This window comes from Chanodichthys erythropterus, chromosome 16 (assembly GCF_024489055.1).
Source record: "Chanodichthys erythropterus isolate Z2021 chromosome 16, ASM2448905v1, whole genome shotgun sequence".
Lineage (NCBI taxonomy): Eukaryota > Metazoa > Chordata > Actinopteri > Cypriniformes > Xenocyprididae > Chanodichthys > Chanodichthys erythropterus.
In genome coordinates this window covers 2,545,621-2,564,123 of record NC_090236.1, presented here as the reverse complement: position 1 = coordinate 2,564,123, position 18,503 = coordinate 2,545,621, and the positions used below count along the sequence as shown (strand labels likewise).

General features: G+C 36.0%; 1 protein-coding gene across 1 annotated transcript in view; it reads left to right on the top strand.

Moving 5' to 3' along the window:
* Positions 1 to 729: 729 nt before the first annotated feature.
* Positions 730 to 18,503, top strand: part of prkacbb (protein kinase, cAMP-dependent, catalytic, beta b) — a 31,909-nt gene continuing 14,135 nt past the window's right edge. Inside the window, exons 1-4 of the mRNA XM_067362722.1 lie at positions 730 to 1,140; positions 14,006 to 14,067; positions 17,264 to 17,392; positions 17,712 to 17,810. Coding sequence (XP_067218823.1) covers positions 1,095 to 1,140; positions 14,006 to 14,067; positions 17,264 to 17,392; positions 17,712 to 17,810 — 336 coding nt within the window. The 5' untranslated portion in view covers positions 730 to 1,094. The remainder of the gene's footprint in view (positions 1,141 to 14,005; positions 14,068 to 17,263; positions 17,393 to 17,711; positions 17,811 to 18,503) is intronic.

Genomic DNA, 18,503 nt, shown 5'->3' with positions numbered 1-18,503 from the left:
GAGAATAAACTCATTAAATTATGAGGATAAAGTTATTAAATTACGAGAAAAAAGTCGTTAAATTATGAGAACAAATTCGTAATTTAACGAATTTGTTCTCGTAATTTAACGACTTTTTTTCCTCATAATTTAATGACTTTATTCTCAACATTTTATCTCGACTTTTTTCTCGAAATTTAACGACATTTTTCTCATCATGTAACGAATTTGTTCTCGTAATTTAACGATTTTTTTCTCGTAATTTAATGACTTTATTCTCAACATTTTATCTCGACTTTTTTCTCGAAATTGAACACGTTTTTTCTCGTAATTTAATGAGTTTATTCTCAACATTTTATCTCGACTTTTTTCTCGAAATTTAACAACTTTAATCTTGAGATGGTTTTTATTTTTTTATTATTGCTTGGCCCTAACCTCTTCCGTAATTTTTCAATACAGTCTAATAACTTTTATTTACTATTGCTATTATTATTGTAATTGAAGTAAAAACAAATGTTCACGAAGAATCAGTTGCAGAACCAGATGTGAAAACTGTGACTGTAACAATTCAGGCAGATTGCCACAACAAGCTTCTTCTTTTTTTTTTTTTTTTTAGATAAAACAACACCTCTGTGATTATTTTAGCAGTAGCTACTTGCAGCCATACTGTATCATTGTTTCTTTTCAACATTTTATTTTTAAGTTTTACCTGTTATTCATTTTTATTACATTTAGCCTTTTCACTGCCTAACTGTTATCACTTAATTTGACCCTCCAGCAGGTGGCAGTATCAATCCTCTTTCTGGTCGCAATCGCCATGTCTCTCCTACAGCAGAGGAAGATTTGGCTTAGTGGGTGAAGAACGCTGTGAGAAAGTCAAGAGACTCCGCGATCACCGTGGCGGAGACGAGAGGCTGCCATCTGCGGCAAGGAAGGAGAACCGCTGCCGAGGGATCTGTCCTGCAACCGATTTCTCTGTCTGTAGTTCGTCGTCCGTGTAAAGTGTTGGTCCATAAGATACGGCCCGAGGTGTCGAGTTCAGGGAAGCTTCCTCCAAGGACTCGCTGTCGTCTCGTCCGCGCTCACAGCTGAGAATCGCCCGTGTCTCCCGCACTATGGGAAACGCAGCAACTGCCAAGAAAGGCAATGAACTGGAGAGCGGTAAGAGGAGGAGCGTTTGATTCACCTGATATTAAGGGGTGCATTACTTTCAAAAGTCCTTGCGGTTCTTAGAATGTCAGTATTTATTTAACTTTGTAGCCAGGGCTAATGTTAGTTAGCTGCTTAGTGAGTGCAAATGTTAAGCAGGTCTGGAGAGGTGTGTGCGTTTCCAAACTGTTAATTTGTGATCATTCTGTGTTTACCGTAGCCAGCAAAAAGGGTTTTGTATTTAGATCGAGCTGCTATGCTTGTTTGTCATCTAGAAACCACAAAGTGAGTCAAACTAGCTTGATCGGAGGCCTAAGGCTATCAGTGGCGTTTATTTTTCTACGTGAATGGAAATGCTTGTATAAACTGAAACTTTAAAACTGGAAAGAGGGCCGTGCGAACGCTTTTGTTTTAATAACTTCTACTTTACGTATGCAATGGAGCAAAAAGGTTGGAGGCTAATAAGCTATTTGCTAGGTTAGAGAGAGGCCCAGACCTGCTGCTGCGCCTGTATCAGGAGAAACACTCGCTCAAACGCGATTTCTTATCGTTCACACATGTTTTCTGGATCTTTAGTTGCCATTAGATAATGTACATAAAAATGAACAGTTTGTCTAGTTGTGATGAACTGTGGAATCCGGGCTGCAGGATAAATATAATGTACACTGAGTGTCAGGTTGGGCCTATTAACAGCAGTCTACTGCCTCTAGTAAACAACATGAAGCCATTAAGTTAATTAAACGTCTGTTGTAGCTGGTGAGCATATAATAAACTCTAGGAAAACTAACTTAAACGAGTGGTTTCTTGCGGTGTTCGTTAATACATGTGAAGCTAATTGGCAATGGCTAGACTTTTACTGCATGGTTGCTACTTTTGAGTTTAGCTTGGAGTGAGAATTATGGAAGGGTAAATAATAATACAGTGTATTATTTCTCAAAACATTTGGTAACGAAACAATTTAATTAAGTGTAGTGACAACATGTTACAATGTTTACATGGTGCAATACCCTACTGCTTTTATTAGTGCTTGACACAAATTTCACAATTTCAATTTATAAGTTTGCGATACAATTCTGATCTTGATTCAATATCGATTCATTTGAATAAATATCAAGTACAATTACATGTTAATTTTTCTCAGGGAAACAATCTCTCAACTAATGCTGTAAACGTACAGGGAGCCTGTCAGCCGGTAGTATTATTAAAGATTAAAAGATCATTATAGGGATCATCATAGGGCTAAGCCCCCCTTCACACCGGGCCTGCTGGTTCAGACTGGTTCAATCAAGAGGTTGCAAGTCTTCATTCATTTAACCTATACCTTGTCAATGTGTGTGTTCGATTTCATGCGGTACTGCGCAGACCGAATAGCATATGACATCAAAATACTGCGAGAGCACCTCGAAAGAACAGCTTTTAATGGTTAATCGTGCAGCTCTAACACATAGGAACATCAAGCTGGATGTTAACAACAGTTAAAGACAAAATGTCTACGATTTTTGGATTAAAATATCCAAAAACCACTAATGTTTCCAGAGAAGCCAGCTGTTTTAACTAGTGTCACGGCCCCTGTCATTGTGTTACCTGTCAGTGTTTTTTTTACTTCAGTAGAAACCATGGAAACACCAAAGATGCTTTAATATATTACGTTTTATTAGGCAGGTGAGCAACTGTTTGGATACCTTTTAAAACAGACTAATCATTGTTATATAGCTGAACACTGTTAGTTGTACTCTTTTCTTTATTTACTGCGACTAACATCGAGGCATTATCAGCAGACTTCAAAATGTGCAAAGTACCTCCTATGGATCTAAAACCAATAATTAATTTCTATATTAATAACAAATGGCAAACAGAATGAGATTTATATTCCATGAACAAACTTCATGAAATCAGCCCCCATGTTGGAAGAAGTTTATATCAAATCTCAAACTGATTGTACAAGATTGTTTATACCCATTGCAGAATAGGCCATTCCAAGATGACACACAAGTTTTTAATACTAGGAAAAGATCCACCAAAATGTTCTTTCTGTCAAAAGTCTTCATCATTGAAGCATGTTTTATTAGATTGTGCTGGTTTTAACCCTGTGAGAAACCTTTTTTATTCAGTTAACTCTTTTAAAGAAGTTTTTAACAAAGTTAAACCAAATATAGTTTTAGAGTTTTTAGCAAAAATAAATTGAAAACACCTGATATAGTTTTACCATAATTTTTTCCCGCCATGAAAATAGCCACTGAAGCTGGTGTGGTGTTAAAAACAAACGAACTGTGACTATCATGTTTGTATCAGGAGTTCTATCGGATTGCTTTTCATCGGCTGTGGATTACATCAGATGACAACTCCCATGATTCCACACTCATTCATGGAATCACCAAGCTACACCTTTGTTATTGTTTTGAATAAACAACCTCTAAACCTCTACATGCTGTGCTTTTAAGGCAGGTTGCCTTAAAATATTACATAATATTACATGATTTACTTTGAAAACTTTACAATTTTCATAATTGTAAGTCATTAAATATATCTTAGAATTCAAAGATCTGTCTCTGTTCCTTCTGAAAAAAATAAATTAGGGCCCAGTTTCATAGACAGGGCTTTGACTAAGCCAGGATTAGGCCTTAGTTCAATTAGGATATTTAAGTAGCTTTTATATAAACTTACCCTAGAAAAAACATTGCTGGTGTGCATCTTGAAACAAAACACTTATGTCACTGATGTATTTTAAAATATGTCAGTGCAAGTTGCTTTCAGTTAAAAAAGCTCAAACATGCATTTTAGTTTAGGACTAGCCTAAGCCTTGTCTGTGAAATGGGGAAAATGCTTAAACTAGCCTCTAGCTGGTCTCCCTGCCTGGCTAGCCATCTGGTCTCTAAGCCTGACCAGCTGAAAAGTGCTTAAAAACCTCAACAGAGTATCTTATTTCATGTGTAAAATGATGAATAGGAGCAAAAATTACAGATTGCTTCTTTAAATCATTAAACATGTTGGTACAAACTGGTACGATCAGTATAAAAATTAAACCGGTTAAATATTTTATACCAGTTTTTAAGGGTGCTCTGATCAGGATTTATCAGGATCATGTTCTTGACGACAATGTATTGTAAGTAAAAAAATCAAGAGATGAGAAAGTATCATGACAACTCTTTATTTATTGGCAAGCAACATATTCCATTCCCTCTCTTAGAGGTGGTTAGGAACAGTTTAGAGCTTAACAAATATAGCATTCCTGTGAGATGAATAATAAAAACAACAAAGTAAACAACACTGCATAAAATTGAATCACTGTAAAAATGTAATATAGATTAATCCTACTAAAGAGCAATGAGTGATTTTTCTCTTTATCTTTTCTTGTTTGATTAACGTTAATGACACAGACGACAGCAGGAATATTAGGCTGCTGTCACTTTAAGACCGAATGCACGGATCCACTATACTGTTGCACGTGACTTGTTTCCCAACTGTTAATGTTCACTTAAGACATAACCAACTGTTTTTATGTGAATACTCACCAAGTTGGGCATTTCTGTGTGTATTTAACCATTTAGGCATGAACCAGAAGCTCGAAAGTTCACTTTGCTTCTCTGTGTTCCACTCCGTTTCGGAGCACGCACACAGAACGCTGCTTGGAGAACAGTATTTCTTTTGTGGCATGATGCAGTTTAATAACTGTTTTTTTTTTTGTTTGTTTGTTTGTTATCGAGCACATCCTACAGTTTAGCAAAAGTAGCCTGTATTTTACAACATGTATGTAGAACTTTCGCCTCTAGAGGTCGCCTATTCAAAACAAAGGCGTAGCTTGATTACGCTGAGTTTGAGCGTGGAATCTTGGGAGATGTTGTCTTCGCCTCACAGGTGGTGGAAAAGAATCTGGATGGGACTTGGGCAAAAATCATGTTAATGGATGAGATTATTATGTATTATGAAGCAGAGCGGGGCTAATAAAACATGTAATATTTTAAAGTGTCTTTAGTGTTTCCATGGTTTCTACAAAATAAAATCGGAAATCGAGGGTAACGCGGGTATGACGTCACTGATAGGTGACGCGCGGACAGTCGGACACATCCATGTCCTGGTTAAAAATTGCTTATTTCTCTGGATTTAAACATTCTTGGAAACATTTAGGATAACGTACACAAGTCAACAAAATATAACACTGTTCTAGTGGTTTTTGGATATTTTAATCCAATAATTCTACATATTGTGCCTTTTTTAAGTTTGGGCTTTTAGGGAGGAATGAAAGTGCACCGAAAAGAAAAGAAATGCACTAAAATATCACAGCCCTAGTTTCTTGCTGTCATTTATGTAGGGTTGCTGTCGTTGCAATGTCTCTGCAATCTTCAAAGAAGTTGCAAATATATTGTCCTTTTCAGACACCTGGTAGAACGGCCAGACCGGTAAATGTAGTGAAGCAATTTTAGCTGTGCATAGAAAAATTGTCTCATGAGTTTTGCGTCATCTGATCGTCTCTTCTGATTGGCCTTTATAGGGTCCACCTATAAAGCTATTATCAGCCGATAACGATCTGTATACGGTCAATCGAAGCACCTCTACAGTTTATCCTTTTAATCTGGTATACTTCCCCCTTTACTGGTATTATATGTGACCCTCTAGAAACATTAGAATAATAAAAAGACATTTCATGACCTCTTTAGAAAGTAGCAAAATGGGGCACACAAACATGTTTTGTGTGAATCGGCCCTCACTGTTTGGAGTGACATGAAGATGAGTAATGATAGCATTTTTATTTTTCATTCAGGTATTCTTTTAAAGGGATAGTTCACCCAAAAAATGAAAATTCACTGCCTTTCACTTTTATGTTGTTCCAAACCGACTTTTGTTCACCTTCGAAATTAAACCTGAGATTTCTATCCCATGCAGTCAAAGCTTTCACACATTTAAAAAGTAAAAAGAGACATAATCCATATGAATCTAACTGTTTAATCCAAGGCTTCTGAAGAGACATGATCACTTTCATGATGAACCCATGTATTTTTTTTACTTCACATATAAACAATGATCATGCACCTACATAGAGCACATCGAATATGGTAAACGGAAGCTCAACCAACCATACTTGATGTGTGAGAACAAAACTCATCGGTTCATGCAGAAGATCAAATGTTCTTGTGTGATTAAAAATCGGATATTAAAAACTTATTGTTGGAAAAAGTAGCTTGTAGCTAGAAAAGTTACATTGTTTTGAAAGCAATTGAGTTACTCTCAAAGCTACTCATGTAAGCGTTCAGTGCATCACCCTTCAGAGTCTTACGCTGGTATTGATTTAATTGTCAGTTTATTCTGTTTAAACTGTGCCCAGTGTTATCGTGAAATGAAAACCACTAAAAAGTGAGAGAAAACGGCACAGTATTAAAATTATATACACTTAACAGATATTCTATGATTATTTTACAGTTTTTGGTTTATTTCCAGACTATTAGTATATTTTGACAACTTTTAGGTGGACCAGTGCCTTCCTGGTCTTTATGTAGCTCCACCCCTGCAATACAACAAATTTTAGGACTGTGCTGCTGTGACCTTCCTAAATTAAGCAAGTTTGTAGATGTTTGTTTTTGGCCTAAACAGTGAAAAAAAACAGTCACTAAAGACAAATGAGTAGTGGTTTTTGTTTTGGGTCGCCGCCACAACAACATACCAGTGACCTGTAATCTTAGTACTATGAGAGCCTTCCAAGCCTTAGTACACTTAGCTGTGGTCACTGACGTGAACATCTTGTCATCTTCAGAGGATAAGAATAATTAGTAGATTTGAAAGGCTTGATACAATCAACTGCAATCAACACTGTTAGTTTAAGTGGCACACATCCTTAGCCTGAATGCACTGCTCAGTGTGATGGACCTGCATCTCCAAATGCAATGTGGTCTTCAGATTTGAAGGGCTAAAACCAGCATTTTTCACACTTTACATTAGGTGGCTTTAACTACTATGTGCTTGACTATTTGATACTATATAGGCTACTTATATCTGTTCTCCATTGTATCGAATTTAAAGTACTTGTGTTTAATTAACATTTGTAGATACACTGTTAACTTTACCCTTAACCATAAACCAAACCCTTACCCCACTTCTGACTCCTAACTGTAACATGGTTAGTTGTTCAGGGAAGGCGGCAGGAACACTTTAATAATCATTAAAACAAAATCATAAAATAAACAAACACAAAATGAAAGTAAAAGCGGCAGACCCTCTCGAACGACTGCTGCACACACATAAACAAAACATAACATAAATAGTCCAGGGGCCCGTTTCAATAAGGAGGTTCAACAAACTCTGAGTTAACTTGAACTCTGAGTTGTCTTGGATGCGAGATGGGAAACTCTGAGTTTTCTGTTTCAGAACAGCTGAATTGAGTTAGTTCAGTCAACTCTGAGTAAGTTGACTCTGAGTTAAGTGCATGCACCACGGCTATGAAAAGCCATTATCAATGGAGCGTCGATATTATGTTTCACCATGGCAACAGCTCCCAACAAAGAGACGTCCGCATAATTCCGAGTCAATGCAAGTTTAATTGTCACTGTTATAATATCAGAGGTGAAAACTGGCAGAATGGTAAGGTATTGAACTACTATTTATTTTCATGGTAACCAACATGCAAAAAAATGCATTTTGCATTTACTAAGTAGGCTAAAAGAAGCAGTTCTTTGAAATTAGTATGTGTAAATACTAATTATATGCCATTTATATTTTATAATAGCAGATACATACCCTACTATTTGCACCTCAGTATTGATGTACATTAACAGGATGCAATAATAACAGAGTGTAAATGATTTTATCATTATTAAACACTCGTTAGGCAATTTACTTCCACTTTTAGAACATTTCCTTCATTTTTATTGAAATAAATGCTTTTCTTATGTGATATGTGATGGGAAAAAGGAGAAGAGCGAGCTCGGCAAAAAGCTGATTCGAACCCAATCAATTGCGTCTCAAGTTAGTTCTCTGAACCCAACGGGAGTCATTCATCATGCGTGTTGTTTTTAACCTTGTGTGACATTGTGGGCGGACCTACTGTAAATTCACACTTAGTAATACTTCAAATAATCTTGTTTTCCGTTTGCATTAAGATTATTTTTATTACCACACTGGCAGATAATTTTAAGTAAAATGCACTTAATTTAGATCCCTCCCAGGAAACAAGACTAAATATCTTATATAATTTTCTTAAATAGAAAATCCATCTTGATTTAAGAATTTTTAAATATTTGTACTTGAAATAAGACTCAGCAAGAAAAGCATTTTTGCAGCATAAATGAATGAATGAGGTATTTAAACATCACTTGCGCTTTAAAAAGGGGAAGGAGACCAAAAGAAACTCTGTGTTTACCGAAAACCTGCTCGCGACCAGGTTAGGTTCACAGAGTAAGTTACCATGGTATCTGACTCTGAGTACAAGTTACCTCTTTTTCAGAAATGGGCTTGACTTACCCTGCTTTCTCGGGTTTGAGATTCCTCCCATTCTGAAACGGAAAACCCAGAGTTTCCCTGGGCCTTGTCCTTCATCGTCATCTCTCCCCCTTTTATGCTCCCAAAGCTCCTCCATGAGAAACTTGAGACCGGTGCGCAGGTGATGCTCATTACCACTTGAGCCACCGGCCTTGCCCCATTCTCACATCCCTTGGCTTCGTTCTGCTTGCCATACTCAGTAAGCGTGGGAATATTCTTGAACATGTAGTTACACAGTAAATCCATAGACTTGTAGTTATTTGATGTTAGTACATAGTAGTTAAGGCAACCTAATATAAAATGTAACTGGTAATTTTAATTTTAAAGGTTATAACACATTTTATACAACAGTTTGTTTCGGTCTTAACATCTGATTGGTCGAACAGTGTTCTGGAGTGTTGAGACTTTTCACTGTTTTTATCAATCTGCTTGTCCATGTTTGTGCTCTCCTGACAAGCTGTCAGTCTATGTAGTAGTATTGAGGATTTTCAGTGACTCTTTCTGCACGTTACATTGCTATGCTAGTTTGAAGGGGTCTTTATGAGGGAGTCATTGAATCATTTACTAAACTGAGCTGCATTTCCCAGAAGTATCGTAAGCCTAGTGTTGTAGTACTCGAGACCAGCCTTAAGACCATTTTTTGAAGGTACTAGTCTTGTCTTGGTCTCAGACTAACAGGACTTATTTCAAGACCACAACTCCAGGGATAACATTAACATTAATCTCAACATTATTTATGCATTTGTATTTGCCCCAATACAGATACAACTTCTGTTCCACATCTGCAGTTTAAAGATGAATTTTGTTAGTGATTTAAATTGATTGATAACAGCTCTATAAAGTGTCTTATTATTCTAAAAATAAGACATTTCTCAGGCAGTAAATGTGGATCTTTCAGATGAATTTGAGGAGTGCTAGTCTGGTCTTGGTCTTGATTTGGTCTCGACTTGCCTTGGTCTTGGTCTCAACCCCTCAAAGTCTTAGTCTTGTCTTGGTCTCGACACAAACACTGGTCTTGGTCTTGACTTGGTCTTTGTTTAGGTGGTCTTGACTACAACAATACAGTAAGCCTAAGTTGATCGTAGAGACCATTGGTGGCAATTGTTCTACGATCAACTTAGATTTACGATGCTTTTGGGAAATGCAGTCCTGATTTGTCCAAAACACTTGATTAATTTAGGAACAAAATAACAAATACCACTATAACAAAATACCACCGTACCAACTATTTTCATTTTCAACGCACAGCCTTGGAAAGTATACTTCATTTGACTGGTATGCATAGACAGGCATTTGACACATGTACAGTTTGGAGCAATGTCTCGCCACTAGTTACAACCCATGAAACAACTTTGTATTCTTTCATCCTAGAGTTGTACAATTGAGGGTACTTAATGACCTCTTCACACAATCTCTCGTCTATGTAGGTCTCCATTGTCGATGTAGCTTGCATGCATTCCAGTCTGTTCTGTTATGAAAAATGCAGTTTTTCTTTTACTACCTTGTGAATCGATGCCCCCAGGGCACAGTTGCCACCTTGTGGTTAAACTAATTAATGCAACAACAAACAAATAATAATAACTAAATGCGCATTTGCGACCTGCATGTACAAGTACGCACGGTTACAAAATTCCGGCAGATACCCTCGAATATTCACAAAAAGTAAACTATACTTTGGGCTTAAGTGGAAAAAGTCTAAAATGTAACTTTAGGTTGGTAACACTTTATTTTACAGTGTCCTTGTTAGACGTTCCATGTACATGGCAATAACTGTAAATGATCCATAATTACATGCAACTAACCCCAAAGCAAACCCTAATCCTAACCCTATAGAAAGAACATGTAGTTAATATTACTCAGTATTTAAGTCTATAATTACACTGCAACAAGGAGACCTTAAAATAAAGTGTACTCCTTTTTGTCTCTTGAATGTTGTATAAACCAATAAACTATTCCTTTAAGGAAGCAGTGTTATATGCCTGCATACATACAAAAAATAATCAGTATAAATAACTTTAACTTTTATATACCAAAACTGGGTTTCCACTCGTCCTGGAAAACCTTGAAAACCTGGAAAATTGATGACAAATTTTCCAGTCCTGGAAAACACATGGAAAATTATAGAAAATGTAAAATGTCCTGGAAAATCTTGTAGTTGTCCTGGAAAATTATTTTTTAAAAAGTTCTTGGGTTTTTCTTTAGTCGAGACCAAAAAGTTTATCACTGACCTAAAACAATCACCATTAGTTGCAGAAAGTGCAATGTTCATAAATGCTGTGTTTTGACACGTGAGAGTAGTATTTTTTTCAATGATGATATTTAGTCTTGTGTTGCCACTTGCAGCAGTTATTATTTTGTTATAGTATGTTATTAACTGCTTAAATGCATACTTTTTTGCTTAATTATTATGCAGGTTGATTTTCTAATCATATTTTTCCCAAGCACATTTTACCAATTCCAAACCAATCAATCTTAATAACTACTATTCATTTTGTATTTAGTCATGAAGGCTTGTTTTCTTTAACAGATAAAATGAGCCAAAAAGAGATTTATCTCAGACTGAAAAGTCAAAAATTATCAAATTCCCACAAGAAGGATGCAATACTAATGCAATACTAGAAATTGCTGTTAAGGCATGACCATTGGACAGCAAAATGCTCATTGGGTTAGCAGGGTCAGACAAAAACAGGTGGATAAGAAAAGACACGTTAACTGCAAAAGAATTAAGAATTAAGGTGAAGAATTAAGTGTGAAACCATCAGAAACCCTTTAGTCTTCAGCGCCACCATTTTCCAGAACTTCAACCTACCTGCGTTCTCCAGGAGTGCGAGGTATCAGGATCTCAGAGACTTAGATTAGGTAAAGAATCCTAAAAAATGTCCCCCATTTAAGAATCACATACTGAATAGTAGTAAAATACAAGACAGATTTTTTTATAGGCTTTATAGACAGACAGATTGAGAGTGACTCTTGAAGGACCAGCACCACATCCTCTTGTACCACTGTTTGAAGAATTTATCTTCCGGAATCTAGCTGTAAGGTGTTGGAGTTTATTTTTAGTCCATCTCTTACCTTGAAAAGTCCACCTTGCAAAGATAATGATCTTCCAAAACTTACTGCCAAAAAAATAGAAGTGTTCATCAGTAGTTAAGTAAAGACAATAAACGATGGAATCTTGTTTTTGCCACTGAATAATAAATTAATAATGTTAGCCTAATTGCAACTTTTTATCTCACAAGTCTAAATATTTTTCCTACAGTTGCGAGTTTACATAATTGTGATATAAGCTTGCAATTGCCAGGAAAAAAGTCAGAATTGCAAGTTTATATCACGCTATTTTGACCTTTTTTTTCTCGCAATTATTATTTTTTCTGGCATTTAACAGTTTATATCTTGCGATTCTTAATTTGTTTCTTAGAATTGTGAGACATAAACGTGCAATTGCCAGGAAAAAAAATCAGAATAGCAAGATGAAAAGTAAAAGTAAGTCGCAATTAAAAAAGTTAAAACTTCCCTAGTCATAATGTATGATTTAAGAGCTAATTAAAAACTGATTTTATAGTTAAGTCATGGCAATAAACCTTTCAAAGCGCAATGTATTACTTTAGGGCGTAATCCCAGTATTTTATTTCCATTGTTGTAAAATTGAAAATGTCCTGGAAAATGATCGCTGAAAAAGAGTGGGAACCCTGCAATATAATCAAAACGTTTAAAGTCCTCATAAGAAAGACAGTCATATTAATAGGTGCAAAACTGCCGATGTGCATACAGAATAATACATTTCAATAATCAGGGCACTCACGTTGATAAAAATTCTGTTCGTAATGAGTGGTGGTGGTGTTGTTATTTTAATCAGGGATTTTCAAGATATATTTATGTGAGAAGCTACACTGATTAGACACTTAAGATATTTTTTTATTTTTATTTTTTTTTTCAGAGAAGGTATATCTTATACGAGTGTTTTTGTCTTGCTGCACTGGCATTTTTTTTTTTTATTATTATTATTATTATTTTTATACATATTTTAAGTGTAAGCAAGTTAAAAAGTAAAAATCTGCCAGTGCAACAAGACAAAATGCATTTATGTTCAAGATAGTCTATGAAAAAAATTGTTGATGCTCAGCTAAATTTATGATTTTTAGATATATCTACTGGAACGTACAAAACTAAACAGGCACAGACTCTCCTTGCTCCATGTTCATTGTCAATATAAATCAAGCACTTCATTTAATTGTTTTAAAATTCATTACAGTTCAGTAGTTTGCAATTAAATTGTCCTTTTATAGTAGGTTGTTGGACCATCCTGGCACATCTCTGATTCTGTCGCAGACAAATTTGTCAAATATCAGTTCAAAAGTTTTTCTGCACAACATTTCCTTAAATTCTGTAAATCCTGAACTGTTCTAGTCTTTGTCTATAACTGTCTGTACCCATAAGCAGTCATACTTTACAAAATGGTTTGTTCCAGGCCATCACATACTTGCGAAGCAAGAACATACCATAAAAGGATGTGACAGTGAGAAGAATCCTCCTGCAGGCATCTGCGGTTGTAAAAAGTCTTCAAACAAAAACTATCTGTTAGAAAATAAGCACGCGTATGGTACAGTGCCCAAAACCGTTAACCGTTTTGTACACATTGCTCTTGAATGTTACGCTAAATTCTTGTGAACTATGATTAGCATCCTCAGATTGTCTCTAGTAGTCGTCTTATTCAGCAGAAGTGATAAACTTTTGACTGGACTTTTGTATCTACATTTGCTTTGTCTAGTTTCTTTAGACCTGTACTTTTGTCACGTCTAATCCATGTCTTGCACCGTCTAACTGATGTGATTGTTTGACAGAAATCTTTCTTTTGTATCTCTCTTTGTCTTTCTCTCCTTTTCTCTGTCTGATTCTTCATCATCCCATCCATGTGGGTGAATGTTCCTGAAAATCCTTGGTGATCTGTAGAGACTTTTGGTATGATCACGATTACATTAGGTTACCGCAGTGACGGAAAACATTTGCGTAAATTCTCTTGGCCAGTCTAAGAAAAGCCACAGTAAATGTAATGATTAGCTTTCTGATCATTTTTCTGTCACTGCGGTCAACTGAAGTCTGCTGTGTTGTTTTTGTTTTATGTGGGATTGTCTTAACTTACACTGTTGATGTCCTGTTCCTGTGTTAGTCAGTAACAAAATATATGCATGCTTCACAAGAACACCTTTTCACCATTGATGTCCATGGTTGCCATGCCTTGTGAGATTGCCTGATTTTGTTATAACTAGCTAGAAAAAATATTCCCTTGTTTTACTAATTGGTTGTCGACTTGAATATGAAGCATTTTTAAATGCCAATTAGTTAGTTGAATTAAGTTCCAGAAACAGTTTGCCTGATTGTACTGATTTTTTTTTTTTTCCCCTCCTTGCAGTCAAAGAGTTTCTAGCCAAAGCCAAAGAAGATTTCTTGAGAAAATGGGAATCACCACCACAGGTGAGTGTTTTTTTTAAGCCCCATTCACACAGCCAGCCACTAAAGCCTATTTATACTTTCACCTGGCACCGCACCATAACCCTCCACTGACTGTGTGTGCTCCTCCCCAAACGGATGAGGCATTTATGCTTGACATTGTAGTACTCTTTGAAATGACAGGGGGCGACTTGGAGTAATTTTTCTCTAAACCATCAAGAAGCAGGGGTGAGAAGTAAGGTACACATGTGACAATGTTTGTTTATTACACTTCACCAAACCAATGCTACAAAAGAACCAAAGAATCATGTAAAATACAGTAAACCTTGAGATTATTATTTGTGACATTAGAACAAAATGTATGGATATAAGAACACATGTATAAAACTAAATTAATTTAATTATTTAATTTCATGAACATTTTTATTAAACATGACCCTTTATTTTCATTAAAAAGGTTTATTTCTGCTATTGTAGGCTCATTTTGTAAATGTAAGAAATTAATTCGGACAAGTGCAAACTGGGTGCCTGTGAGATGCTGGTACAGATGTACCTGTTTGGCCAGAATTTGTGCAAAGTCGTGCATCTTCGGAATTGGAGCTGTGCGCAAAGTTACAAAAAATGCTGTGCACACCACCTCGCGAAATGGAGCATGACCCCACACACTGCGATGGCGTCATTTTTGCCATTCACACCTGAATGAGATCATGTTGCTTAAAGGTGCCATCGAATTGAAAATTGAATTTACCTCGGCATAGTTGAATAACAAGAGTTAAGTACATGGAAATGACATAAAGTGAGTCTCAAACTCCATTGTTTCCTCCTTATATAAATCTCATTTGTTTAAAAGACTTCCGAAGAACAGGCGAATCTCAACATAACACCAACTGTTACGTAACAGTCGGGGGGTACGCCCCAAATATTTGCATATGCCAGCCCATGATCGAGGCATTACACAAGGGCAGCCAGTATTAACGTCTGGATGTGCACAGCTGAATCATCAGACTAGGTAAGCAAGCAAGGACAACAGTGAAAAATGGCAGATGGAGCAGTAAAAACTGACATGATCCATGATAACATGATATTTTTAGTGATATTTGTAAATTGTCTTTCTAAATGTTTCGTTAGCATGTTGCTAATGTACTGTTAAATGTGGTTAAAGTTACCATCGTTTATTACTCCGTATTCACGGAGACAAGAGCCGTCGCTATTTTCATTATTAAACACTTGCAGTCTGTATAATTCATAAACGCAACTTCATTCTTTATAAATCTCTCCAACAGTGTAGCATTAGCCGTTAGCCATGCAGCACTATCAAACTCATTCAGAATCAAATGTAAACATCCAAATAAATACTATACTTCTGCAATTAGACATGCTGCATGACGAACAGTTTGTAAAGATCCATTTGAGGGTTATATTAGCTGTGTGAACTTTGTTTATGCAATGATAGAGTCGAGAGCTCGGGAGGGGGCAGAGAGCGCACGATTTAAAGGGGCCGCAGCATGAATCGGCACATTTCTAATTATGCCTCAAAATAGGTGGTTAAAAAATTTAAAAAAAAATCTATGGGGTATTTTGAGCTGGAACTTCACAGACACATTCAGGGGACACCTTAGACTTATATTACATCTTGTAAAAGAACATTCGATGGCACCTTTTAAAGGGGTGGTTAAGTGTTTTTTTTCTAGGCTTTATTGTGTTCTTGGGGCACAGTTTAACATGTCTTAATGCTTCATTTATTTGAAAACGCTGTATTTTTCATATATTTTACCTTTATTCTACATCTGTTTCCACTGTCATATGAACGGCTTGTTTGACTTCCTGCTTCTATGAAGCCACTCCTTCCGAAATACGCAATGTGCTTAGATTGGTTAGCAGGTTGGTAGCTGGCTCAGTGTATCGTGATTCGCTGAAGCGTCCGGAAACGACATGCCCCTTAGCATCCGTTGCTTCAGTCAAAATGTAAATAATAGCGTCTCTATTGCTGTATCAAATTGAGCCCGAATTAGACCCTGATGAAGAGGGTCAATTGCAATTGTGGCTTTTAAAGGACGTTTCTGAATGGTATTTAATTTTGTATTTGTGTGAAAGTGTTTAGATATGCTGTCACTGCTGTTTGTTAGCTTTCAATATACAGTTTTGTCCTGATTAAAGCTTTACTGTAGTCGAATAAATGACTGAGTAGTTGCATTTTTGTAAAGGTAGCTTTTAATTTATAGAATGAACAACTGTTTGTCTATGAACATAGAAGTTTGTTGGTGTTTGTAGAATTTAGCTAACTGGCTAGCGAAGCAAAAACGAGTTGCTCTTTGTATATGTCCTTGATGCAACCAAAAATAGCAACAGGACTATAAGTTTAAAAGACATGTACAATCAATAAAATGTACTTACAGTTTGAAGCCAATAAACAGCAGCTTCTGCTTTTAAAGTGGGAACTGCTCCATCTTTCAGTAATAGCCTTTGTGCATTCAGTAATAGCCATCCATCATTGAACTAGTGTAGATTCTGGAAGCTGTCTTCAGCGCCGCATCAGGTGTAGAAAATATCACAGATTATAATGGGTTCTATTATCTTTTGACGTGTCGCGCCGTGCCACGCCGCTCGCGTCGGGTGTACACAACTCTTCCGCTTCCACAAGCTGCGCCACATGGCCTCGCCCACTTTGTTGCGCATTCCCAGGGGCTTGTTTTGCAGGGTTTATGATGTAACCAACCCGTTGTAGTCCAAAACCGGTCGTGTTTGTAGGCATTTAACTTTAAAAAACATCTCCATTTGCATTGAACTTTCAGTGCTGTAACTTTGCAGATACTGTTTATGCTCAAGCAGCAACATCACACACTAACTAAAGTTTAAAAAAGTGAAATCGCATTTAACCACCCCTTTAAGCTTGGTTTATACTCGCTGCATCAAATAAGTGCTGTCCTGAACATAAGAGACTTCATTTAAAAACATTAAAAAAAACATTAAAAATCTTACCGATCCCAAACTATATATATATATTCATATTCAAGTATATGTGTATTAATGATGTGTTTTTATGTACATTTTTACTGGACAGCAAGACTAAATTTGCATTTTTTGGGGGGGCTGTGTGTCTACCTTTTATGAATATATTTTCTTCAATATTGTATTTACATATCAGAAGTTAATTTCTAATTATCTAATATGGCACTATTGAAGGACAGATTCTTTTAACTATTTGTTTTTGTCCCTATAGAGCACAACTGGCTTAGATGACTTTGACAGACTAAAGACATTGGGCACAGGATCCTTTGGGAGAGTTATGTTGGTTAAACACAAGGCTACAGATCAGTTCTATGCCATGAAAATTCTGGACAAACAAAAGGTTGGTTGTAGTACGCTGGTAACCAAAATCAATGTGTTTGATTTCTCTGTCAGTATTTGCACACCATAAAAATGTAATTTATTTAACAGTTCTTCAAAAACAAAAGTATCAATAATGCTTTTACAGTCTAATTATTTGTATCAATATGTAAGGGATAATAAAAAACTAGTTGTGCATTATGACATGATATATTTGATTGAAATTCAGTTAATCAGAATCGATGCTTCAGACAGACCATGCTCTAAATAAATACAGTACGAATGATGGTGTATGATTATCTGCTCAAGAATTCTTGTTTGTTTATATGTTTTTTTGCTAGGTGGTGAAGTTGAAACAAGTGGAGCATACACTAAATGAGAAGAAAATATTACAAGCAGTATCCTTCCCGTTCCTTGTCAGATTGGAATATGCCTTTAAGGTAGTTTACAGCACCTTCCTATAGCCATTTCATTAGCTTTGTGTAGTGATCAACTGATGTATCACCCCGAGCAGTTAAGCAGACAGTATTTGGCCAGTTCATCTGAATTTATTGTATTCTATTTGACCAAGAAAGTGGGTAACACTTAACAAGGTTTCATTAGTTAACTACTTTTAGTTAACATGAACTAAGAATGAGCAAGACTTCTACAGTATTTATTCATCTTTAAGATAATTTCAACATTTACTCATTTATTATTAAAATCAAAAGATGTATTTGTTAAGATTAGTTAATGCACAGTGAACTAACATGAACAAACCATGAACAACTGTTTTTTATTAACTAACATTAAAGGGTTAGTTCACCCAAAAATGAAATTTCTGTCATTAATTACTCACCCTCATGTCATTCCACATCCGCAAGACCTTTGATCATCTTCAGTACACAAATTAAGATATTTTTTGTTTTTTTTGGTTTTTTTTTAACTCTCATAGAAAACAACAAAATTACCACGTTCAAGGTCCAGAAAGGTAGTAAAGACATTGTAATTAATGACAGGTTATTAACAATTTATTTTTTGGGCGAACTAACCCTTTAACTAATGTTGACATGTTAACAAATGAGATCTTTTTGTGAAGTGTTACTATCCCCTGGTGCATTTTTCTAAAACTACACAATATTAAAAATAAATAA